Genomic DNA, 26256 nt, shown 5'->3' on the forward strand with positions numbered 1-26256 from the left:
GACCAATGGCCCATCTAGTCCAGTATCCTGTTTTCCAAATAGTGGCCAAGCCAGGTCACAAGTACCTGTGAGAAACCCAAATCATGGCAACACTCCATACTACAAATCCCAGGGCAAGAAATTGCTTCCCATGTCTGTCTCAATAGCAGACTATGAACTTTTCCTCCAGGAATTTGTCCAAACCTTTTTAAAAATCCAGATACGCTAACCGCTGTTACCACATCCCCTGACAAAGAGTTCCAGAGCTTAACTATTTGTTGAGTGAAAAAATATTTCCTCCTTATTTGTTTGATCTGTGCAAACATGTTAGGGTTCATATCTCTCAGCTTTTGCTAAGCAGCAAACAAGAAAGCAAAAACTAAGTGCCTGCTTTTTGAGCGATATGAATTCTAACCCGTTTGCACAGAAAAGTTTGAAAAAACAAATGAATGAGACTGATGACGAGTGGGCAGCTACTGCATTAAGAAGTTGAGATGCTTTAAGCTTGCCATATTTCTGAAGGTCCAAAAAATATGTTTGCTCTAAGTCAGTTTAAATAATGAGAAGAATGATTGCCCAGTGACACAGCGAAAGTTCTATGACTGATACGTTATTGCTGGGATCATTTTGTGTTACGCATAAATACCAGCATTTCTTACATGGGGTGTATCTTACCATGGGCGGAATCTGGGTGGAGCATGGGAAAGATGCAGGCTTCGATGCGTAACTTCAAGAACAATTGCACATGTATCTGCGGTATTTAGGAGTAAGCGTTTACATCAGCTCTATGGCTGGCATAAGTGCTCGTACCTGAATTATAGGTATGTATTTTCCCTGTTTCCCTACATTACATTATGATCTTAAATCCCTCAATTATTTCTAACTAATATTGGACAATAAGTATATTTTCAATGAAAGGATTTGACTATACACCGTATTAGCCTTGAAGAAGCCAACCAGATGATCAATGTGGAATAATGAATTAGACGAGTAATATCTGGGGATAATCAGGTTAATACCTCGTTTTTTTTTCTGTGTACTGTTTAATTGATCTCCTTATCTTGTTTCACTCTCCCTATTTAGTGGTCTAAGGAAGAGAATAGAATTACCTGACTGAAATAATTCCTACATATTATTTTCTCTGTATTTCCAGCAAGTTGTTTTATCGCTTGTAAAATTTTAAATGGTTATAAAAAAATTTTTAAAAATCCCTCAAAAGCCATCAATTTCAATGCAGGTAACAATAACTAAACTGAAGCAAACTTCAAAGATTACAATGCAAACATTCTTCAGTCATAAATCCAAACAGAACTGCCCTCCACATGTGGAACTGGTTTTTTTCACTTCATTTTTTTTAAATGTTTTTATTAATAAGAGTAACAGACTTCCATCTTACAACCATTTTTCCGCTCAAAGGCACACTGCCAATGTAGAGCGTACATCAACTAGATTTCCAAGTACATTACCAAAACTATACATAACATATGTAGTACAGAGTATTTAACATTGAACGTGAACTCCTAAGCACCTATCAGTCATCTAACATCCTTAATACCCCAGACCTATCTGGGCTATGTCCCCATGACTGGTGCGATACGTTACCCTCTTCATGTGCTTCTATCCATACACATCCATTCGTTCATGACGTTCTCTTAATTTTCTCATTTTAATTTTAATTTTCACTTCATTTTAAAGTGTTCAAATCCACTAGTTTTTGGGCCTCTGCAAAATACATTTACTTTACTGAAGAAGAGTCACACGATCTTTTCATGGTGGCTACTGCCCTTTTAGTACCACTTGATTTGAAAATAAATTCTTACCTGTGTTTCCACTGGCTTTTTGGGCTTAATGTCTGTCTGCTCCTTGTCTTCCAGAAACCCAGGCTGACTTTCACTTTTGTCTGAAAACCAACCAAACAGAAACTCATTATATAACCTCTGCCTTTGGGCTCCGTAACAGGATGGCACTGCAGACTTTCTTGGTTAGGTCCCATTTCCAGATCTGGATTTACACAGAGGTCCACTAGGGCAACAGAATGTGGGAGTGGTGAAGGCATAGAGAATAATTTTATAAAAGGTCAGCTAACTTGCGTGGCAGATGTTGACATAAGTTATGCCCATTTTATGTATACATATTTGCTTCATTAAAATCAGTAGGTGAAATTATAACTTATGCATCCAATTTCTCTTATTTAGGCATACAAATGTGGAATGCATTACCAAAGACTATGAAAATGATCTATGACCATCTAAACTTCAGGAGATCATTAAAGACCTACTTGTTCTGCAAGGCCAACTCAACCGACCCATGCCTCAACTCTGCAACACAACAAAACCTTAGATTGTATTGGACATTATATGCTCCTTACTATCTTTGACCCTTATTGTACCTTAATACCCTCCCCTTACCTGACCCTTACTTCAAATCGTATTTGTCTACCCCCACCGGACTTGGCGATCGCCTTTACGGTAATATGTAAGCCACATTGAGCCTGCTAGTGGTTGGGAAAATGTGGGATACAAATGTTACAAATAAATAAATCAATAAAGGAAATGATTTTTGGGAACTATCAAAACATTATCTTTTTGCTCCATAATTCCCAGATTGTTTTGCACACACATCTTCAAAAATGTTCTGGGCTTTAGTTCTGCAACTTATCACAGAGATTAAGATCCTGAAGGGTTACCCTCATAACTCAATCTAATTTTCGATTGCACTTTTAAGCAACAGATGTTCAGATTTGATGGTCTGCCTTTCCACATTTGAGTTCAAGGTATAGAGGGTGATTCCTTGTCCAAGAGGACTTATAATTAACAACCAAAGTGTGAACTCAAATAAGGGGTGTGGCTAAATGAAAGGGCCAAATTTCTTTATTCCAAAAATAAGATAAAAGTATAAAAAGAAGAACAAAGCAAGATTAACAGGGGGAACATAAAAATGGCTAAGAAATAAGGGAATTAATATTTTGGCGCTTTAAATTCCGAAAGGGTCACAGCAGTTTTATTATCAGAACAGGGAAAGTAATTGATACGGTACCAGACAACGTGGAAGTGCAGGTCTGAACTGGAGCAGGGCTGGCAGGAACAGGTGTGTTGGGGTCAGAGGAGACGACCTCAGTTGACTTTTTGCTTTCTGGTCTCTCGGGAATCATGTCGGGGGTGCTGTATTTTCCATTCACGTGCTCAAACTCCTGAACCTGATGGAGGAAAGCAAACAGTAGAACAGAGGAGAAAGAAGTTCAGCCAATTGTGGGTTGCATTTTGCAGAAAGCTTCCCATGCTAGCATGCTCATTCTTGTTGGTCTGCAGAGTTGCGAAGCCGTGAGATTCTCCTGACTCCTACAGTTGAATTAGCCGCACTGTTTACAACCTACACAGTTTTTGCCAGCAAATGCTATAGCCAGTACTCGAAGGGGGCATAGATTAACAGACACAGATCCCCTTTTTGTCATTTATCAAGTGAAAAGTGTAAACCACTAAGAGGCTCTTTTACTAAAGTGCATCAGATTTTATATTATCTGAGATTCTAGATGGCATGTTGCTATAGTGGAGGAGTGGCCTAGTGGTTAGAGCACCGGTCTTGCAAGCCAGAGGTGGCCAGCTCAAATCCCACTGCTGCTCTTTGTGATCTTGGGCAAATCACTTAACCCTCCGTTGCCTCAGGTACAAACTTAGATTGTGAGCCGTCCTGGGATAGAAAAATATCCAGAGTACCTGAATATAACTCACCTCAAGCTACTACTGAAAAAGGTGTGAGGAAAATCCAAATAAATAAATAAACACACTTTAGGAAAGGGGCTCTTGCACTAAAGTGCGTTACATTCTGCAGCTCCTTCTGCTTAACGTGGGAAATTATTGAGCAGTATCTGCTAAACTAATGTGGTAACTATTGGGTGTGTTCCGTGCATTTTTCAATACATGCCCAGTTTTAAAAGTTCCCTTACCGCGTGGCACTGAAGTAGCAGGTAACGCAGAAACAATACCTCCTATGAAGGAGGATGTAAGTGGTCTCACGCTAACTGCGTGTTACTCAGTAAGGGGGCCTACTACTTCTTGTTCTGAGGCGGGGGACCGGCACAGCCGACAGCTGCGTGCCTGCTCCACACACCCCCTTGCTGGGAGGAAAGGTCTGGTGATGCGCTTCGGGGGTGGGGTGGGGGTGATGCGCCTGGGGAGTGCAGTGGCAACCTGCCCCGGGTGGCGAACAGACTAGGAATACCATTGGGTAAATGCAGTGCATTAAGGGGTTGTTTTACTAAGCTGCACTAAAAAAAATGGCCAGCAGTGGTGTCAGAGTGTGGGGTTTTTGGTGTGTTGCAGCCACTTTTAGCGCATCGGTAAAATGGCCGCCTTGCCATATTTTTCTCTAATGGTCATATACTAATTTCCCCATTATCATGTGGCCATTACCACGGGAGCCCTTTCGGCCACCTAATTAGGTAGAGCACGGTAATGTGCCCATGTTACAGATTCTTTATTTATTTGTTTGTTTGTTACATTTGTATCCAGTGGTGTGCTGGAGCAGGCTCTCCCGGGCTCGTGAGAGCCGTTTGTTAAGTTTTTAAGAATTTTGGGAGCCGGTTGTTAAAGTAGGGCCCTCCATGGCTACTTTAACAACTGACTCCCAAAATGTGGGCTTGGGCCCCATCCTGAATTCTCTTTTACTTTGCTGGCAGTGATGCTGGCCCCACTAGCCAAGTAAATAGACTGCTGCTGCTCCCTGCTCCTTGTTTCTGACTCTGAGCATCAGGCTGGGACTTTTCATGCAAGCGCAAGAAGGTTCCATCATGCTGCTCAGAGCCAAAAACAAGCAGCAGAGAATGGTGGCAGTCCATTTATTGGCTGGTGGGGCTCAGCAAAGGTATGCCTAGCGTGCCCGCACAAGGGAGGGAAGAGAGAGGCATGTATTTCCCCCCCCCCCAAAAAAAAGGATTTCAGGGCCGGCTATGCTCGGAGAGAGAGCCTGTTGTTAAAAATTTACCAGCACACCCCTATTTGTATCCCACATTTTCCCACCTATTTGCAGGCTCAATGTGGCTTACATAGTACCGTGAAGGCATTCGCCAACTCCGGTAGAGAAACAAATACAAAGTGATGTTGTAGTCTAATAAGGTTCATATGTTACAGACACATTGGGAATAGCAGAGAAGGAGAGTTATATAGTGTTCATTACGAGCTTTGGTTACGTTGTGTTGCAGGGTTCAGATATTTAAGTTGGGTCGGTAGGGTATGCCTTTTCGAGCAGGTTGGTCTTTAGTGATTTCCGGAAGTTAAGATGGTTGTATGTTATTTTCACAGCTTTTGGTAGTGCGTTCCACAATTGTGTACTTATGTAGGAGAAGCTGGATGCATAAATTGATTTCTATTTGAGTCCTTTACAGCTTGGGTAATGGAGATTTAAGTATGTTCGTGCTGATCTGACTGCGTTTCTGGTTAGTAGGTCTATGAGGTCGGCCATGTAACCCGGGGCTTTACCATAGATAATTTTATGGACCAGGGTGCAGATTTTGAAAGCTACGCGTTCTTTGATTGGAAGCCAGTGCAGTTTTTCTCGGAGGGGTTTGGCGCAGGCACGTCTACTCTCCACCAATGGGCACGCCTCCCATGCTGGAAAACAAAAAATATTTTCCATCATGGGATTAGCGTGCACTGAGCGGGAAACTACCACGGGATGCCTCAGTGCTTTCCGCAGTGGTGCCCTTTTAGTACACGGTAGGCCTGCTTTAGGTCTACAACGCCTTGGTAAAAGAGCCCTTAAGTGCAGGTCTCCAAGCCCATTTTCCACCCATGTCCCAACTAGTTATGCCCTTTAGCAAAAAATGCTATTAATGTGCAGTTTAGCACACAATAAAGGAAAAAATACTGCGACAACAGGTACCATGTTTGTGCATTGACTGTTATGACACTCTGAACTGCCCGTTAACAATATAGATATTGACCTGTTTTCAACCACAGCAGTATAGTAACATAGTAGATGACGGCAGAAAACGACCTGCACGGTCCATCCAGTCTGCCCAACAAGACAACTCATGTGTGCTACTTTTTGTGTATACCCTACTTTGATTTGTACCTATGCTGTTCAGGGCACAGACCGTATAAGTCTGCCCAGCACTATCCCCGCCTCCCAACCACCAGCCCCGCCTCCCAACCACCGGCTCTGGCACAGACCGTATAAGTCTGCCCAGCACTATCCCCGCCTCCCAACCACCGGCTCTGGCACAGACAGTATAAGTCTGCCCAGCACTATCCCTGCCTCCCAACCTCCAGTCCCGCCTCCCACCACTGGCTCTGGCACAGACCGTATAAGTCTGCCCAGCACTATCCCTGCCTCCCAACCTCCAGCCCCGCCTCCCACTACCGGCTCTGCTATCCAATCTCGGTTAAGCTCCTGAGGATCCATTCCTTCTGACACAGCAGTATATATTGTTAGTTTTTATATTTTTATGTACTATTTATAGTAATGTTTTTACATTTGTTTTTCTCTTTTGGAATGGGTGTCTGGTTTGATTGTGCTACTTTCTTTCCTGTCAAGTTATTGTAATTCCTTTCTATATAGTTTATTATTTCAGATTGTAAACCGCTTTGACCCTTCTATTTCAGTAAAAGTGGAACAGGAAGTTTTAATAATAAATAAATTCTCAACCCAGTCCTTGGGACACATGTAGCCGATCAAGTTTCAGGATACCCATAATGAATATACATGAGATAGATTTGCATAGCATGGAGGTAGTGCATACAAATTGATCTCATGTATATTCATTGTGGTTATCCCAAGAACCTGACTGGTTAGGTGTGTCCTGAGGACTGGGTTGAGAACCCCTACTTTTCTAAACTATGGGGTCCTTTTACTAAGGTGCGCTAATGGATTTAGCATTCACTGACAAATTAGTGTGCGTTAAGTGCCATGCACCCATAGGTGTACAATGGGTTGTGCGGCATTTAGCACATGCTAATCGTTAGCAGGGTTGTTGGGGATGGATCTGCTTATATGTAGGGTTACCATATGTTCGGATTTACCCGGACATGTCCTCTTTTTGAGGACATGTCCGGGCAACCTGGCGGGTTTTGCCAATCTGCCCGTTTGTCCAGATTTCTGGACAAACGGGCAGGCTGGTGGGCGGACAAGCGGGCAGATTGCTAGCCTCCCCTCCCCTTACTTACTACTGCCCTGGTGGTCTAGTGACCTCTTCCGCCTTTGGGGCAGGAAAGGGCCCCCTCTTTCCTGCCCGGAACGCTGCCCTGTATGCATCCTCCCTGTTGCTGATCTGGGCGCCGATTCAAAATGGCTGCCGAGAGTTGAAGTGACCTCGCGAGACTTCAACTCTCGGTGGCCATTTTGAATCGGCGCCCAGATCAGCAACAGGAAGGATGCATGCAGGGCAGCGCTCCGGGCAGGAAACAGAGGGCTCTTTCCTGCCCCGAAGAGGTCACTAGACCACCAGGGTAGTAGTAAGTTAAAGGGAGGGGGGTGACGGGGGAGGGGAAAATATGACAGGGAGGCGGAGCGAGGGTGTGAAAGGGGCAGGGTAGGGTGTGTGGTGGGGGCAGGGCATGTGTCCTCCTTTTTGGGGGACAAAATATGGTAATCCTACTTATATGGATCAGGGGTGCAGGGAGGTCAACTTTATAACATTGAACAGTGTGATGGGGGAGATCAAGGGAGGGATGCCAAAGGAAAGAACAGCACCACCACCTACACATTCTAGAGTTGAGGAGTGGCCTAGTGGTTAGGGTGGTGGACTTTGGTCCTGAGGAACTGAGTTTGATTCCCACTTCAGGCACAGGCAGCTCCTTGTGACTCTGGGCAAGTCACTTAATCCTCCATTGCCGCATTGAGCCTGCCAGGAGTGGGAAAGTGCGGGGTACAAATGTAACAAAAAAACAAACAAACTCCTTTTTCACCCTACTGGGATTGTGTCTTGTATTTACATCACTCCTAGTTTCTCGGACTAAAATTCTCTGGTAAATTACTTTGCAAGCTATTTTGCCTTTTTTAGTTGAACCTACACATTCTCATGTCATCATGAGAACCATATACAATAGAGTAATGAACAGAAATCCAATGTAAAGGTTCAGTCTTATATTCAATGAATCTCAATCTAGGCTCAACCTCACTGATTTGTGATCAAACGTAACAGTGATTGAAATCACAGCACAAGCCATAACTGCCCTTTGTGAGTCTCTGGGACGTGAAACATACCTGAAACCAGCACGTTTAAACTGTTACTCACCCACCTTCTTCCGAACCAAGGACATCACTCCGATCCTGGTGAGAACGTGCTGCCGGGAAAGGCCCTCCCGGGGAACTCCATCTGCAAAGGTTTCTGCACCATCGGCTCCAGGTTCACATAGATGTCTCATAAACAATGACACATAAGCCCTGGCAGACAGGAGGCAACTTATTTGTGTTATTCTGTCTCCATGGGTCATGTCTTGTTCAGTAGCCTTCTGAATGTGACTTCCTGTTAAACATATTCACTTTTTTTTTTAGTTCACAGACTTTGGAGGTATTAACCGTTGATTTAAGCACTAAGAATCACTAGCTATAATTTGTTAAAATTCTTCTACCATATAGTACAAAGAATGCACCATGACTTAGGATGATTCAGTTAAGAGATGACATTTCCAGATAAGCAGTGGCGTACCAAGGGGGGGGGGGCGGTGGGGGCGGTCCGCCCCGGGTGCACGCCGCTGGGGGGGTGCCGCGGTGCGCGCCTGCTCCTCCGAGTTCACTAAACTTCGTTCGTTCGCTGCGGCTCCCTCTGCCCTGGAACAGGTTACTTCCTGTTCCGGGGCAGAGGGAGCTGCAGCGAACAAACGATGTTTAGCGAACTCGGAGGAGCAGGCGCGAGCCGCGGCACCCCCCCCCAGCGGCGTGCACCCAGGGGGGGTCATTTTGCTGGAGGGGGGAGGTGTCATCTAGTGGAGGGGGCGCGCTGCACCCGGGGGGGGGCGCATCGGCGCTCCGCCCCGGGTGCCATCCAGGCCAGGAACGCCACTGCAGATAAGGACAGACATTCTAAAGGAAGGGGGTCCCACCCACAGGGAATGCCTTCCTTGTAATCCAAAGTAATGCAGCTGTGGGAGCAATAAGTTAAATCTCTGGTGGACCCTAAATCATGAGACAGAAAACAGCAGGCTGAAGAATTCCTCAAGCACACTGGGCTGATTTTAGAATTTATGATAGACATCCTTACAGCTTACTATCAGCTTATTGGAAGCCAGTGCCTCTTTATGGACTGGAAGTGAACAGGTTCTATTTCAGTCCTAGTAGTGAGCCTGGCTGCTACTTTACAGAAGTGTTGTCACACTGGGACAGACCAAAGGTCCATCAAGCCCAGTATCCTGTTTCCAACAGTGTGCAATCCAGGTCACAAGTACCTGGCAAGATCCCATTACATTTTATGCTGCTTATCCCAGAAATAAGTAGTGGATTTTCCCAAGTCCATTTTAATAATGGCTTATGGACTTTTCTTTTAGGAAGTTATCCAAACCTTTTTTAAACCCTGCTAAGTTAACTGCTTTTATCACATTCTCCAGCATTTCTGTAAAAGGTGACTTCTGAATAATTGCAGAACTCAATATCCCAGAACTTATATCATTTATCTCTAAAGCACACTGTGTGGGTTCACATTAACTTTGCATGATTACTTTCATATTCCTCTGTTTCAGGTTCAGGTGGGTTCATGTAACTTTGTTATAGCTTAATAAACACAGCTGCCATTTTGGATGTGGCAGTTAATAGATGGAAGTACAATAAGTTAAAGTAGGTTATAGTGCTAAGCGTTTTGTACATTGTGGGAGATATATTTATTTAACTTTGCTTTTTTGATATTTTTTTAGTGGACCAACTCACTGCAACACTTTTGATGAAACACAGACTATGTCGACTGCTGGCTCTGAAAATTAACATACGTGTTGACTTCATTTAAAAGTATAACGTGAATTGATATAATGCAGGCTTTGTGCCAATTACATTTTTATGAAAATATAAACACAGGACCAATGAAGAGTTATGCTGAGTCATGAGCAGAGACTAATTCTGCTCATGTGAAATGAGTCACCGCTGAGGGTCCTTCGTTACAGAGATATATGAAGGTAGTCAGATAAAGTTAATGTGAATCCACACAGTGTGTGCTACAGAGGAAAATGATATATGATCTGGGATCTTGAAATCTTTGATTGATATTTCCCCACATTTCCAGACATTTTGACCCTATCAATAGATTTATTGTGTTGGTTTCTGCGTAATTGGCATTATTTGATCCCTATCTCACTTTCAAACTGCAAATTTCTCGACTGGTACAACTTGGTTTTCTGACTCTTCGTCACCTTTTGTTACGTGGTCTCTTAAAGTTCTCTATTATGCATACTCTTATACAGGCATTCTTAATTTCATGATTGGAGTACTGTAACTTGGTTTATGCAGCTATGACCAAACAACAATTGTGTCGTTTATAAACCTTACATAATGCTGTCACTCATTTCATGTGTTCTGCTAAACAAACGATCATGTTATTCCCTTATTGCAGTCTTTACGTTGGCTAACGATTAATTTTTGCACCCAATATACAATCTTATGTTTGGCCTTTAAGGAGGCAGAAACTACAATCACAAACCAGGACAGACCAATACAATAGGAGCAAGGGAAGAATTACAATGCTGACAAGAAAGAAAGAGGGGAAAGATATGTACACTAGGATAACTCATCTTCAAGACATTAAATAAACATTCAGCATTCCGGCCAGCCAGGGGTGTGCTGGTAAATTTTTAACAACGGGCTCTCTCTCTGGGCATAGCCAGCCCTAACATTTTGTGTGTGTGTGTGGGGGGGGGGGGGAATACATGTCTCTCTTTCCCCTCCCTTGTGCGGGCACGCTAGGCATACATTTGCCGAGCCCCAACAGCCAATAAATGGACTGCCACCATTCTCTGCTGCTTGTTTCTGGCTCTGAGCAGCATGATGGAACCTTCTTGCGCTTGCATGAAAAGTCCCAGCCTGATGCTCAGAGTCAGAAACAAGGAGCAGGGATCAGCAGCAGTCTATTTTCTTGGCTGGTGGGGCTAGCATCACTGCCAGCAATGTAAAAAGAGAATTCAGGAGGGGGCCCAGGCCCACATTTTGGGAGTCAGTTGTTAAAGTAGCCATGGGGAGGCCTACTTTAACAACCGGCTCCCAAAATTCTTAAAAACATAACAAACAGCTCTCGCAAGCCCGTGAGAGCCCGCTCCAGCACACCACTGCGGCCGGCTCTAACTGTTGTCTGTAATTATCTAAGAAGAATGGGTCTTCTTTAAACTGAGGTAAAGTGGGGAGAGTCTTTAGGTGAAGAGGCAGTTGATTCCACAACTGGGGGGTCTGCACAAAGCAAATAGCATACCGAGTGGCAGCCGAGGGGATGTTGCGGAAAGAAGGGATCGTAAAAAGGTCTTCCTGGGAGGAATGCAACGGGCAAGGTGGATAGTAAGAGATGAGAAGACCTGAATGAAAGGAGGGTTCTCTAGTGTGGATAATCTAATAAACCAGTAAAAGCAACTTACATGGTGCGAAATGGGAACCAGTGGGCGTCTTTCAGAAGTGGAGTAAAATGATCTTACCTTTTATGTCCTGTGATAAGTTTGATGGCAGTATTTTGAATAAGTTGGCGTCTTTTGAGTTCACGCTGAGTGATGCCTATGTAAAGAGCATTGCAATAGTCTAACTGAGGTATGATAAAGGAATGCTGAAGAATGTTCAGAGCAGCAGGGAGTAGGAATAGTCTAACAGAGAGGATACGTTTGAGTTGAAAGAAAGTGCAATGCACCACCATGGAGACTTGGGGAGTAAAAGGACCGGCATTATCGATAAGAATACCGAGTATCTTTATGGTTTCAACTAGAGGAACAGGGATAAAACTAAGAAAAATCGGGATAGCCAGGGCAGGGAGTGAACAGTACCACCCAAGATTTGGCCGGATTCAGGAGACGTTTGTGCTGTGCGAGCCAGGAGCTCAGAATGACAAGTTTTTGGTTAATGACATTTATTTGGGAGCAGTCCGAGGGATCACCAGTACTAAGAACCTGTATATCATCCGCATACACAAACGAAACTAAGTGTAATGAATGCAGGAGGAACAACAGAGGGGCCATAAAGATATTAAATAAAATAGGTGATATGATCGAGCCTTGAGGTACACCGGAAGCTAAGGAAAAAGGGTCAGAATGGGAATCTGATGGAGGACAGGATAGGTACAGTCAGTGAGATAAGAAGAGAACCAAGAAAGGGCACCGATCTGGGAGAGTCTGTGAAGCAACAAAGGATGGTCTAGTGTGTCAAAGGCAGCAGTAAGGTCGATGGAGAGAAGTAGAACTGACTTGGCTTGACTAAGATGGGCTATATCAGGCAATATATCAAATTTATAAATAAACAAACAAACTTAAACTAAGGAGCCCTTTTACTAAACACTTTACCCATATGAAGGTATGAGTGAATTTATCCTGTTCTATCTGAAAAATGGCATTCTTTTCTGTTCTTTTAGAATGCCTGTTCATTAGATAGAGCGGTATAGAAAATTTCCAGTAAGCATAAACGTAAACATACTTAGTATTTAATGAGCATTTGCTACTAGTAAAAAGATGCATTAAAAAAAAATTACCTAAACTCTTTCTCACTTTTTCCCCTCAGGTCTCGAACCAGCCAGTGGGAATTAAAGGCATCTTGGGGAGGCATGCCCCAGCGCATGATGGCGTTCAAGAAGGCCTTGCGTTGTCTAGCATTGAATCCAAGAACCTGCGGAAAGGACAGATTTCTTATGGGCCTCTTGGGTTCCAGAGCTACAGTCAAAGCTTGTAAAACACACAGTGGAAAGGATAACAGAAGCCCAGTATCTTTAGACATCCAAAGAATGAGGGGGGGGCGGGGGGGGGGGGGAGGCGGTCAGTAATGAAACCCTGTAGACAGCTTGCAAAACAGAGGTATTTTGTACCCATGAGTTGGCAAGTGGATTTTCAAAGGGAAACTCCCCACAGCATTTCCCTTTGAAAATCCGAGTCGCATGCACACTGTAAGTAACCTTTGTCCCTGCATAGGATAAGCACAGGTGCAAAATATGCCCTAGGAAATAAGCATCGTGAATAAGAAAATGAAATCACTGAATGTATATTCCCTCTCCAGATCAGACTCCATCTATTTTACTTTAATCGGGGGGGGGAGGGGGGGGGGAGGGCCATTAATCAAAATGTACAGGTAAATAATCTAATCTAATATTGGCACTTTTATTCCACTTTATCAGAAAAAGTTCCAGGTGGATTCCATCAAATAAAAAAGGATCAAAGAGACAATCCCTCATTATAACAATAAATTTTCTTTATAATAATCCAAATTCTTTAAAATCAAAACCTTTAACAGCTGTCCTAAAACTACTATAGCAAGTAATGTTACGGATATATCACGGCAATTCATTCCAAGACACCAGACCCTACCAAAGTTCTTAGCCTAAAAGTCGATTTCGACAAATTATTGTCATAGGAATAAGTGTATTGCCAGCGTAAAAACTTCTAATTATTTTCCCCAGTTGCTCAGTTTGTAATAATTGTGGAACATGGTGAGTACCAACACATGTAATTTCTATCATAGGGTGCATGTACCATCTCTAAGAACAATAAGAATAAATAATAAGGCAGTAGGGCTGGGAAAGCTTACTTCAATATTCCCGCCAACTCTTGCCAGTAGAGGAGGGAGCGGCTTGTCCCGGTCACTTTTCAGTTGCCGTTTAGATTGCCTTCTGCCACCTAGAAAATACATACACTCAAATAAAACAGAGTCAATTTATTGCTGGTATCTTACGTTCCTACCCGTAACCTCCGCTCTCAAGACAAATCCCTCCTTTCAGTACCCTTCACCACCACTGCCAACTCCAGGCTCTGCCCTTTCTGCCTCGCCTCATCCCATGCTTGGAATAAGCTCCCTGAGCCCATACGTCAGGCCCCCTCCCTGCCCATCTTCAAATCCTTGCTTAAAGCCCACCTCTTCAATGTCGCCTTTGGCACCTAACCACCATACCTCTATTCATGAAATCTAGACTGCCCCAACTTGACATTTCGTCCTTTAGATTGTAAGCTCCTTTGAGCAGGGACTGTCCTTTTTTGTTAAACTGTACAGCGCTGCGTAACCCTAGTAGCGCTCTAGAAATGTTAAGTAGTAGTAGTAGTAGTAGTAATTATATCCGAATAAGTTCTTAAAAGGGTATGGACATTTCTTCAAAAAAATAAGACAATATATTGCATTATAATGATTCTTATAGTCCGCAATCTCCTTATTCAGATTCTAAGTGGATTTCATAACAAACAAACTTGGACAATACCCAGGAAATACACAGTTATAGTTAAATTTCCAAATTTCAAGGTGTCACGTTCTAACTTCCTTTTACTTAAGACATTCATCCTCATGCAATTCCTATAATAATTCACCGTCTGTTAAGAGATACTTCTGATATAGAAAGGTTTTTACTGCTATTGCAAACTTGTTACAGTGCAGCTGCATTTCATAGTTAAATGTGCTCCATATATGTTAGAATGGGTTACATAGTGGCAGCAGATAAAGACCTGAACGGTCCATCCAGTCTGCTGAATAGTCACAATCATTATCATGATTAAACCAGCAATGAATGTGATATAAAATGCTTGATCATTTTCTCTTTTTGGCATGTCTGGGACATAGACTGCAGAAATACACCCGGCCCTGTCCTTAGGTTCCAACTACTGAAGTTGCTGTCGAAGCCCACTGTAGCCTATCCAAATCCATCTTGTCATTTCCGGGACACAGTCTGGGTACCTAACTTTGGGTATGAGCACTTACGCCTTCCAACGGCTGGTATAAATCCCAGTGTCGAATTTAGACAGGTAAATGACAGTATTTTATACCACCGCATCTAACTTCTGGAAATGTCCCTAACCCATCCATGTCCCTCCCAAGACCACACCGCTTTAGAGTTGCACGCTATGAAATGTAGTTATGCATGTTATAGAACAGGGCATAGGACAGATGCATGGATAACTCCAACTGAGTGCCAATTAATCTGTTATTGATTGTTAGCACCTGATTAGCTAATTAATATACTTGCAGATCTGCGATCGGTGCCCGAATTTGCACACCCAACTTTGGACAACCTATATAGAATCTGGGCTTAGCTCCTTCCACTCCAAGGTGGAATGACACTGTTGAGCGATGGATGAGATTTCTGTCCCCTGAGGTGCTATGAACACTGCTCCCACAGCATCCCCAGTCCCAACAGCCAATCTGAGCCGGGAATCAAACTCACCTCTGCCAGAGGAGGGCTCTGTGATGGATCTGGTTCCAGAATGAGGTTTTGAAACAAACTTCATCAGAAGTTTTTGGAACCTGGAGTCTGAGTTCTGCAACTTACTTTGAAAGGGATTAGGACTCCAGTTACCCTTGAAACTTTGCCAGTGAGTGACACCTTAAAATTTAGGCCATAATGCACTTAACTGCAACCTCTGGTTTGTTTGTTTGTTTGTTTTTTGCAAGAAGGGCTTTGTAAAAACACCAGCAAATCTGCAAACACACAAAAATGCAAAATGCAGAGCTAAAGTGTCAAGTTCCAAATTTTTGCAAAAAGGGCCATCTTTGTTATAAGTTTTTGCATTCCCTTATAGAAAGACATCCTGTCATACTTCTAGGGGCCAAGTGCTGCCATTTTGGAAAATGGCAGTGTTTGAGGCAGAAGCAAGTGGGCAACCTACCTGCTCCCTATGGGGAGCCACTGCGGTGGGTAAGCGGGTTCTTGGGGCAATTGGGAAGGTTCAAGGAGTAGGCCTTCCAAACGGTGGGGACAGGGTGTGTCTGAGAGCACTGCATATTTTACAGTTTTAAATCTTAGACCCAGAAAAGAGTTGGATTTCAAGGAACCACTGGGCTAGCAAAGTCTTGTGGATCCCCCAGAAATCATGCAAAATGGCTGCTAACCCTCAAATTTTTTATGAGTTATTATAACGGTCCCTTAGGAAGGGAGTGAGCAGGTTTTGTTTCATTCTGTCTTGCTAAATTTTAATTGATGTATGATCTTATGGTAATTGCCACTGAGAATTGCCAAACGCTCAGCCACAAACAATAATCCAAATAGTCAGGAGATGCAGGACACTTTTGAGTTGGAAGTGCCAAACAAGCCAATCTCTATCCCCCAAGCTTCCTAGTTGTACATACTGTGTGGGGTAAAGAATTGGTAGGGCATTAACCCCTACTCCATTCCGCCTCCCATGCATGGGCAGAGTCAATGACTGCTAATCAGAATCCAAGCATGATACAATCCATTGTAGCTTGCATATTTCTTTGTAATACTAAGCTCTATTTTAGTAAATCACAATTTTGTTTTATTTAACCTTTTCTCCCATTTATAGGCCTGGATTCTTGTAGGTTTTGATGCATTTTAGTGGTCCAGCAGAACGATTATCCAAAAATGTCATTGTAAACCGATCCCTTCTTCTGATAAACCATAGATACTTAAAATAAAAGCCTAAAAAGTTGTACTTTCAGAATGACATGAGCCTCATATTTCAAGAGATAGCTCAGATTCCACAAACTAGAGTCCACCACCAGAGACAATATGGAATAGATGGTAGACTTATCTCGCAACTCACTCTGCCCTTCAGGTCTTTCCTCAAAGTCTTCGTCTTCATCTTCTGAACCAATGGAGTATTCTGACTGGTTGTCAGAGAGCTCATCCTGCCACTCTATAGAGCAGAAGCAAGAACACAAACGGATATTGAGTTGGGTACTTGGCCCTTCAAGCGCGAGAAAGACTTCGGCAAAGAAAGACAATGGATCACTTTTACTTCACTATGCAACAGGTTACAAGTCAGAACAGTTTGTTTATCGACCTTCTGAACTCAGGCCTTGTCTAACGATTTTGTTTCTTGATGGGAATGCATTAGGCTCATCATCTTAGGCATTTATACATTATTTATAACCAGTACATTAGCTGCAGTTAATATAAATGGCTTTCGCTCTTCCTTTATGTACATCTGGGCTGTTCTGTAAATCTAAGTACTAAGGGGAAAAACAAGTTCAATTTTTAGCTTTTGTTCTTTATCAGATTCGTAATGGGGAAGAGGCAGCTTATAAGACTGCCCTTTCAGGTCATGTCAAAGAGGTAGGAAGGATGTGGCTCCATTCATTCTGGATGGTACTGCTTACTGTTATTTCAAGATAAGCAGAATTGACTCTGATTTGCTCAAAAGTGGTCCTCTAGGAACAGACGTGTCCTATGTACTCAAATGTGAATAAAGTGATTTAATTTCATATCAGTCTTGGGACCAATGGAAGCTACAATAAGGTCAATTATGCTCACTGCCATAAAAATAATAAAGGGCCAAGCAGGAGGGTCAGTTTATTGAAGTAAAAAAAAAAAGAAGGTGTTTCAGAGAAACCCCACCTCCTCCCATCTTCAAACACTGATTTCATTGAAATATCTTTGAATCGAAATGTTTGAGGATGGTGAAGCTCTTGCAATGAGTCAGGGTTTTTTTTTCATTGCTTCAATTGAAAAACCTTGGGAGAACAGGATGTGGTCTTCAAATGGCTTGGCTTCATCATGAGCAATTGGTCCCGATATGTGGCCTGGGACAGGAGGATTTCTGAATGTCATTCATTATATCAGAGTCCCTTAGAGGCCACTACTGTCCCCACTGCTCAGTAGCCTAATGGTTAGTGCAGTGGGCTGATAACAAAGGAAACTGTGTTCAATTCCTTCTGTGGCTCCTTGTGACCCTGGGCAAACCACTTGTTAGATGTTTTTGTGCTCATTGCGTCTATTGTTTAGACCATTTTTGAAAAAAAAAAAAAAAGGTTCAAGGTGAAATGCACAAAAACAAGCCATTGGGATGTATGGTGGACCAATATTCTTAGTAGACTGGCCACATAGACATCCCAACAGGGCAGTGGTGCACCCTAAGGGGCACTGCAGTGGACTTCACATAAAAGGTCCCAGGTACACATCTCACCAGTATCCCCTTATATTGTACGGTGAGCCCTCCAAAACCCACCAAAAATCTATTAAACCCAACTGTACACCACTACAATAGACTTTATGCCTGCAGGTGTCACCTAGTAGGTACAGTAGGTATTTAGGGACAGATTCTATATATGGTGCAAAAAAGAATCAGCGCCAAAAAACGCACTATTCTATAAGCTACACTTTCCGTTAGGCGCTGTTTACAGAATAGCACTTACGCCAGGGAATTGTGTCTAACTCCAGGTGCGGCCATTTGCACCAACTGAAACCTGGTGCAAATGTATGAACCAGTAGGCAAGTATCTCCATTATTCTATAACAATGCGTATTAATTTTAGGAACACCCCCATTTTGCCCATGACCCTCCCATTTCTATGCCCCCTTTTTCATATCATGCATAAATTTTATTCATGGATCCTGTGCTTACATTTATGCAAGTAAATGCCAATTCATTCTAATTAGATCCAATTATTGCTTGTTCAAAAGCCAATTATTGGCACTAATTAGCTCATTATTCATTTAAATTGCGCTCACAAATTGAGAATGTACCCAAATTTGCCCATGCAAGTTTTGGCGACTTTTATAGAATTAGGGGGCTTAGTGTGTTTTGGAGGGCTCATGTATTTCACTATAAGTGTACCAGTTAGAGTGGGATATGGGCCTGGGTCCCATTCTCTACAGTTCACTGCACTGACCACTAGGCAACTCCTGGGACCTGCCTGCTGTTCTAACAAGAATGGCCATCATATCTGAAGCTGTCATAGATACTGGTATGTGCCGTCACTGTCACATCTTAGGGGGCTGGGAGGGGGGGTCAGTAAGGGGGGGTGGGGATCATGCCTTAGCCCCTCCTGTGGTCATCTGGTCATTTAAGGCACCTTTTTGTGACGTAGTTGTGATTGAAACAGGTCTAGACCAAATTATCTAACTTTTAACCCTGGACATTTTGGGAAATCCTGCCCCCCCCCCCCCAAATGATCCCTTGTGATTTGCACATACTGCAGAGAAAAATGTCTCAAATCCAAGCTTTGAAAATCATGATTTAGACGTTTTTCCAGAGAAAAACATCCAAATACCTCTTTATGCCATTTTTGACATGTTTTTCTCTGTTGAAAACGAGCCCCTAAAATCAACAGCAGAAATTATTAGGTGTAAATAAATTATTCCCGCTTCGACATTAGTACGGAAGCAGGCTTTGGCACCAAATGGTTCAGACCCATAAGTATATAACCCTCCCCATCCAGCAAAGACTCCATCTGCATTGTTCAGTGTGAGAGGTAGAAAATGATAATGTTCTTACTCAGAGACATAGTACCTTGATCCTCCTGGGATGTGTCATTGTAGTTGACCTGCTTGCGGATCCTTTTGCCTTTCCCAAGGTTCCTGGCAAGGTCCTCTTGTTGTTGTTCGTAGTGGTGACGCAACAATTTCTCCCAGTAGTCAGGATCCACATTCTCCTCTTGTTTGATAATCTCTCGTTCAACCTCCTCCTGAAATAAACCGTTAACATCAGGACATAAGAATAGCCATACTGGGTGAGACCAATGGCCCATCTAGCCCAGTATCCTGCTTCCAGTAGTGGCCAATCCAGGTCACAAGTAATTGGCAGAAATCCAATTAATGTCAACATACCATGCTACTAATCCCGGGGCAAGCGGCTACAGAGGCTTTTTCCTCCATCACACATAAATAACTTATCACCATGTTAAGCATTAGCATGAGGCCATTAAAAAAATTTACCGTGGGACCACTGACCGCCTCTTAATTAGGAAGCGCTAAGGGATTCCGTGTTATGAACACACTAAGGGCCCTGTTTACTAAGCCGTGTTATAGGCATGTTAGCATCTTTAATGTCAATTAACCATGTACGTGCCTACAATATCCCTATAGGTGCCTACATGGTTAGCGTGTGCACTACTTGTAAGTACGTTAAAAATGCTAACGCACCTTAGTAAACAGGGCCCTAAATAGTAACATAGTAGATGATGGCAGAAAAAGATCTGCATGGTCCATCCAGTCTGCCCAGTAAGGGACCCTTTCACCAAGCTGTGGGGAAAAAGGGCCCTGCGCTAGCTGCAGGGTCTGTTTTTCCCACGCGCCAGGGCCCTTTTTACTGCAGAGGATAAAAAAGCCCCCAGCACCAGGAGCGTAGCCCGACTTCGGCATGAAGGGGGTCCAGAGCCCGAGGTGAGGAGGCACATTTTAGCCCCCCCCCTAGTGCCGCCGGACCCCCCTCCCCCGTTGCCACCACCACCAACTTTGACCCCCCCCCCCTTGCCGACGATCCTCTCGACCCCTCCCCTCCAGCCACCAACCCTCCCCCCCGTTGCCATCACCTACCTTTGCTGGTGGGGGACAACGTGCAGGATATCAGACTCAGAAACAGAACGAAGGAAGAAGAGGACCTTGGCTGGCGGGGGTTGGGGTCCCCCGCCAGCAAAGGTAGGCAACAGCTACGGTGGGTTGGCGGCAGGAGGGGGGGGGGGTCTAGAGCCCGAGGTGAGGGGGCACATTTTAGCCCCCCCAACACCGCCAACCCCACCCGCCATTGCTGACCCCCCCTCCCCCCGCCACTGCCAACCCCCTCGCCGCCACTACCACCATCAACTTTCCAGCTAGTGGCACTGAATATCCAGATATTTTTGAATGGTATTTTACAAAAATGCTGACTGCAGCAGCCAAATATTGACTCCTGACTTGATCACATTTCCAAATTCTTTCTTTATTTGCAAGACTTCTAGCCCACACATTCAGAACCTATCGTGGTGGGGAAAATTTCAGTAAAAAAAAAAAATCTGTACCACACTTCTCCCCTGCCTTCCTTTTACCTTAAACCTCCCTGCACAGCTTTTCCCCTCCACCCAGTACGGTCATGACTTCTTACACCTGGCGTTTGTCTTGTTCCTATTGTGAATGATGTCACAGGCGCCCACACTGCATAATCCCATAAGATGTCAGCATGTCTGCCCTACTGTACAACATGACTTCTCATGGAGATCCAAGGCAAGCTAATAGAATTCCAGTGTAAGTCTGGTGATAGAAGGTTGGATCCATCATGCTGCAGAGATACACAGATGAATAGGCGAACATGAACCCGCCCCCATTTCCCAATAAACTGCTGTTCAGCACTACAGACTGGACAGCTCCTGTGACAGCAAGACGGCCATTATCAAAATTAACAATGCTCTTCAAATTTGTTGAAAATTCTAAATAAAGAAACAAATAAAAAGCAATCCCTAGACAAATGTAAATCGTTTTACCACTCCATCTTCTTCTCTGACAACGTATTGGGCCACTTTAAATGAGCTGAGATACTCGTTCATATTCTGGAGTTCTGTGTCGTCCGTGGCATCCTGGTTCCGGTCTAGTAGCTTAGAGATAGCATCATCATCATAATGAATTACGCTACTGTCCTCAACATCTTTATTATCACCTGAAGGGTTCAAAACAGAATGATTTTTTAAAACTTCATTTCAGGCTCATTGCTGCTAGTATAATGACAATATGAATTCAAATTATTGTCATAAAGGTTTGCAATCATACTGTATCATGATATGAGTGTTAGTTGTCAGAGTTGTTGACTTTGCTGGATCAGATACAAATGTATATAGAAAATATATACAGATGCAAACTGTTTCCCCCTGGAAACTACTGATAACAAAAACTAGCTGGGTGGATACCTAAGCCCATCAACACATCTCCAAAGAACAAAACTCTGAAGATGGACAGCAATCACAGAGACTGGAGTTATCAAAAGACAGCAAAACTCCAGCTAAAAAGCCCATCTACTCTCAGACACAGACTCTTGTAATCCTGTCAGATGCCTTATGGATGTGTATATCACAGCAGATGTCCAGACAGAAAGTCTTATGATGTCATTAAACAGGTGACCAGTTACCATGCTCCATCTCAAAACTAGATGAAGCCAGTCCTCAGCTATCCCTGAGTTTTCATTGGATCGAGTACACACCACCTGACTTCAGGCTAGGGTCCAACAAGAAATTATAAAAAGCCTGGAAAATGCCCAGTTCTCTCTCTTGTTCTCTTGCTTCTATGCTCTGCCTCTTGCCTCTCTGCTGGACTTCACACACATCTAAAATAAAACTTTATCCAGGCTCCAGCAACAACTCTGCAACAAAAGACTTCTTTAGCAGTGAGGATCTCCTTCATTACTCCAACCAGCAGCCCCCATCAAAGTGAGTTACCATTATCCAGCATAATTTATAATTCAGACTTTTTAATCTTGAAAAGCACATTTCCTTTCTGAAAGATTCCTAAAAACTGCCTCTCTCTTCTAACATTATTACATTACCTGTATTGTAAATAAACATTTTAAAGTTAAATATATGGTCTTTATGTTTTGAGCACATGTCCTTAAACCTTACAGTGCAAGTTAATGTAATTCAACAAATATAGTATTTAATTCCCCCTTTTCTTACATATCCTTATTCTTATCATATTACCTTATATTTAATTGGTGGAGAATAGAATATAGAAGAATAGAATATAAATATAAAAAATATATTATATATTATTATTTGTACATTTTTCAATACAATTCCCTTTGTGCATTTTAGTGCCCATGAAATGTGCCTGATTGACTGCACTGGAAAACAAAGACCATTCACTTATCCACAGAGCAGTTGGATTACAGGCAACAGCTGTGCAAATTTCTTTCACATGCAGAAATTCAACCCCGCTTTGGCCTTTGTCACAGAGTGTGAAGAATAAACCTTAAAGGCCACATTAAGAGAGATCTAACTCTAGACTGCTTAGCCAGGTCATGGTCTGGCCAGTGGGAAGTAGAAAGCCAGAGCAGGAACACGACAGGGAGCCCAGAGCAGGAAGGAACAACTCTTGAGTAGACTTCCATGAGTTATAGACAAGATAAGAAAGTTCTTAGTTGAACAGGGTGAAATGCTAACCTTGTGGCTTGACAAAAGCAAAGCCTTTCCTTGTCTGTTAAATGCTGAACTTTAAATCGTACATAGTGGCTAAATGTAGCCTGGCAGGAGCCATTCCCATTGTATTAGAACCGAGTTACAAGAGAATTATGCATACTCTTGAGTTAGCACGTTTGTGACAGGAACAGGTGTGGATGTATAATTGATACATAACCCAATAAAAGCATTTTAGTTCCACTTTAGACTGTGGCTTGGCTGTGTTTATGGAGTGTATGTACCTTGCGCCATCTCATGCTATTATAGCTTGATTTAAACTCTTAACCTTTGCAGCTGCTCCTATTAGCTTTTAGTTTTAGTATTTTTCTCATTTTATCGTAGTTGCTCTTTTGAAGTTAAATGCTGATGTAGTGTCATTCATTTCATTAGTGTCCTCACTCTAGTTAATAACTCAAACATTATGATTGTTATTGACAAGTGACCCCACCAATGCCAATCCAAGTCTTGCATTCCACTAAAAAAATGTCTCCCTTTTGTCAATCCTTGAACCAGCTGCTCCATGAAGTATTTTTTTTCATCTAGGAACTTTACCTCCCTAGACCAGATGATAACATTGCACCCACAGAGAAACAGCCAGGTTTGTAACATGCTATCTCTGAGCTCTGTGAGAAACATTAGGGCCAATACTGGAGTGGAGGAGTGGCCAAGTGGTTAGGGTGGTGGACTTTGGTCCTGGGGAACTAAGGAACTGAGTTCGGTTCCCACTTCAGGCACAGGCAGCTCCTTGTGACTCTGGGCAAGTCACTTAACCCTCCATTGCCCCAGGTACAAATAAGTACCTGTATACAATACATAGTAACATAGTAAATGATGGCAGAAAAATACCTGCATGGTCCATCCAGTCTGCCCAACAAGACAAACTCATATGTGCTACTTTTTGTGTATACCCTACTTTGATTGTACCTGTCCTCTTCAGGGCACAGACCATATAAGTCTGTCCAGCACTATCCCCGCCTCCCAACCACCAGCCCCGCCTCCCACCACTGGCTCTGGCACAGACCGTATTAGTCCGCCCAGCACTAACCTCGCCTCCCACCACCGGCTGGCTCTGCCACCCAATCTCGGCTAAGCTCCTTAGGATCCATTCCTTCTGAATAGGATTCCTCTATGTTTATCCCACGCGTGTTTGAATTCTGTTACCGTTTTCATTTCCACCACCTCCCACGGGAGGGCATTCCAAGCATCCACTACTCTCTCCGTGAAAAATATGTAAGCCGCATTGAGCCTGCCATGAGTGGGAAAGCACCGGGTACAAATTTAACAAAAAAATGATTTTAACCTCTGTTTAAGTTGCAAGTGAGTGAAATTTGTTTCTTCACTCAGCTTGGAAAGTATTGCAAACTGGTTTGGACTGGTTCCAGACATACACAGAAAAAAGAAAATTAAAGGACCACCAAGAATGGTATCCAGCCATGGCAGGTAAGGCCAGAAACATGAATATTTGTACCATATATGTGGTGGTGATACACAGTTAGGTAGTGGGTACTTGAGTAGTCACCCATCTCCAGTCAGCTTCAGTTTTCTAGTGTGTTGTGCTATTGAAAATAAATGGGGGGGGGGGGGGGGGGTTCAGGAGATGCCCTTAACCAATGGGGAAATCAGTTATTTAAGTTACTTCTCTGGCAGTATCCTCTGCTTACCAGTTCTTCTGTACACAGTCAGGGTGCCACAGTGATGGTCTGCAGTAAATACAAAACAGAAGAGAAAAGACGGAATTGTAAATAAAGGAAGCAAAAAGACCCCCCCCCCCCAAAAAAAAAATAATTCAGGGCTACTTTATAGCTCATTGCAGGTAATGCTACCTCATTAATGGGTCCTTTTACTAAGGTGCACTAATGGAATTAGCGAATGCTAATGATAAGCATGCGCTAAACGATAAGATGCCTATTATATTCCTATGGACGTCTTATCATTTAGCACGCTCTAATCGTTAGCGCACCTTAGTGAAAGGAGCCCTTTCCTGTATTAGCTCAGTTCTCAAACGCAGTGGGAGCAGGGGCGTAGCCAGACTTCGACGGGAGGGGGGTCCAGAGCCCGAGGTGAGGGGGCACATTTTAGCCCCCCCCCGGCGCCATCGACCCCCCCCCCCCCCGCCTGCCGCCGCCAACTTTCACCCCCCCCCCCCCACCGCAACCCTCTCAACCCCCCCTTCCCGCCGCCAACCCTCTTCCACCGCATACCTTTGCTGGTGGGGGACCCCCAACCCCCGCCAGCCGAAGTCCTCTTCTCAGCCGCGCGGTGTTGCTGACCCCCCCCTGCACGTGCAGGACGTCAGACGCACGCACAGAAACTTGATCAGATCATTCAGCAAGCAACGCCACGTAGCCAAGGAGAGAACTTCAGCTGGTGGGGTACGCGACAGTGGCGGGGGAGGGTTGGCGGCGGGAAGGGGGGGGTCGAGAGGGTCGCGGCAGGGGGGTCCAGGGCCAAATCTACGGGGGCCCAGGCTCCCGTGGCCCCATAGTAGCTACGCCCCTGAGTGGGAGTAATTCTATAACTGGATGCCGACGTGACATCTGTTCTATAAAGGGAAACAGGCTCCTACTTTCCTTTATAGAATATTAATGGGTAAAGTGATGTGGTAGCCGTGTTAGTCCACTTTTAAATGTAATAAATAGAAATAAATCAAACATAGAGAAGAAAATAATATTATACCTTTTTTAATTGGACTAACAATACATTTTTTGATTAGCTTTTGAAGGTAACCCTTCTACTTCAGATCAGAAATGAGTAAAATGTTGAGAAACATCAGAATATATAAGTGAAACACAAAATCATTCCAATGACAGTCTCACAGGAAGAGGAAGGGGTCACCCTCTTATCTACCATCCATCTCTCCCTGACTCTCATCCACCCTGTTTCTCACTTAATCCACCCCACCCTCTTGTGCTTATGTGCTGGGCATGTACCCCCTCCTCCTTACTTCCCAATGCTCAGCGCTAACAGCGTGCATAAAATCTGCAAGCATTAGAGCTGAGCACTGGGAAGTTTTTTTGCCGCAATGTAGCGGCGGTATTTTCTGGCGCTGTTTTGTACAGCGATGGAGTTTTGAGCATCTGGGCATCAGTGTGTAAATGTTTAGCACCTCTTTTACACAATTATCTCCACACGGATGCTACTCAGTCAGGAGGTTTCCTATAAATGTTGACATTCACTTTAGGGTAGATTCGGTAAATGGCATCCACATTTGGGAGCTGAAAATAATTGGCGTATTCTATAAAGGGCATACTCCGTTTATGGAATAGCACTTAAGCTCGAATCTCGTGTCTAACTTTAGGTGCCTTAGTTATTGCCTGCTGAAACCTGGTGT

The 26256-nt window shown here is 43.6% G+C and overlaps 1 protein-coding gene across 1 annotated transcript in view; it reads right to left on the reverse strand.

Annotated features, from left to right (window-relative positions):
- Nucleotides 1-26256, reverse strand: part of CHD5 (chromodomain helicase DNA binding protein 5) — a 192126-nt gene that overhangs the window by 67816 nt on the left and 98054 nt on the right. The window contains 10 exon segments of the mRNA XM_030222487.1: nt 1800-1879; nt 3016-3175; nt 8214-8358; nt 12614-12747; nt 13660-13748; nt 16614-16706; nt 19301-19475; nt 21246-21418; nt 24587-24630; nt 25598-25615. Coding sequence (XP_030078347.1) covers nt 1800-1879; nt 3016-3175; nt 8214-8358; nt 12614-12747; nt 13660-13748; nt 16614-16706; nt 19301-19475; nt 21246-21418; nt 24587-24630; nt 25598-25615 — 1111 coding nt within the window.

Source organism: Microcaecilia unicolor, chromosome 13 (assembly GCF_901765095.1).
Source record: "Microcaecilia unicolor chromosome 13, aMicUni1.1, whole genome shotgun sequence".
In the NCBI taxonomy this organism is placed as follows: domain Eukaryota; kingdom Metazoa; phylum Chordata; class Amphibia; order Gymnophiona; family Siphonopidae; genus Microcaecilia; species Microcaecilia unicolor.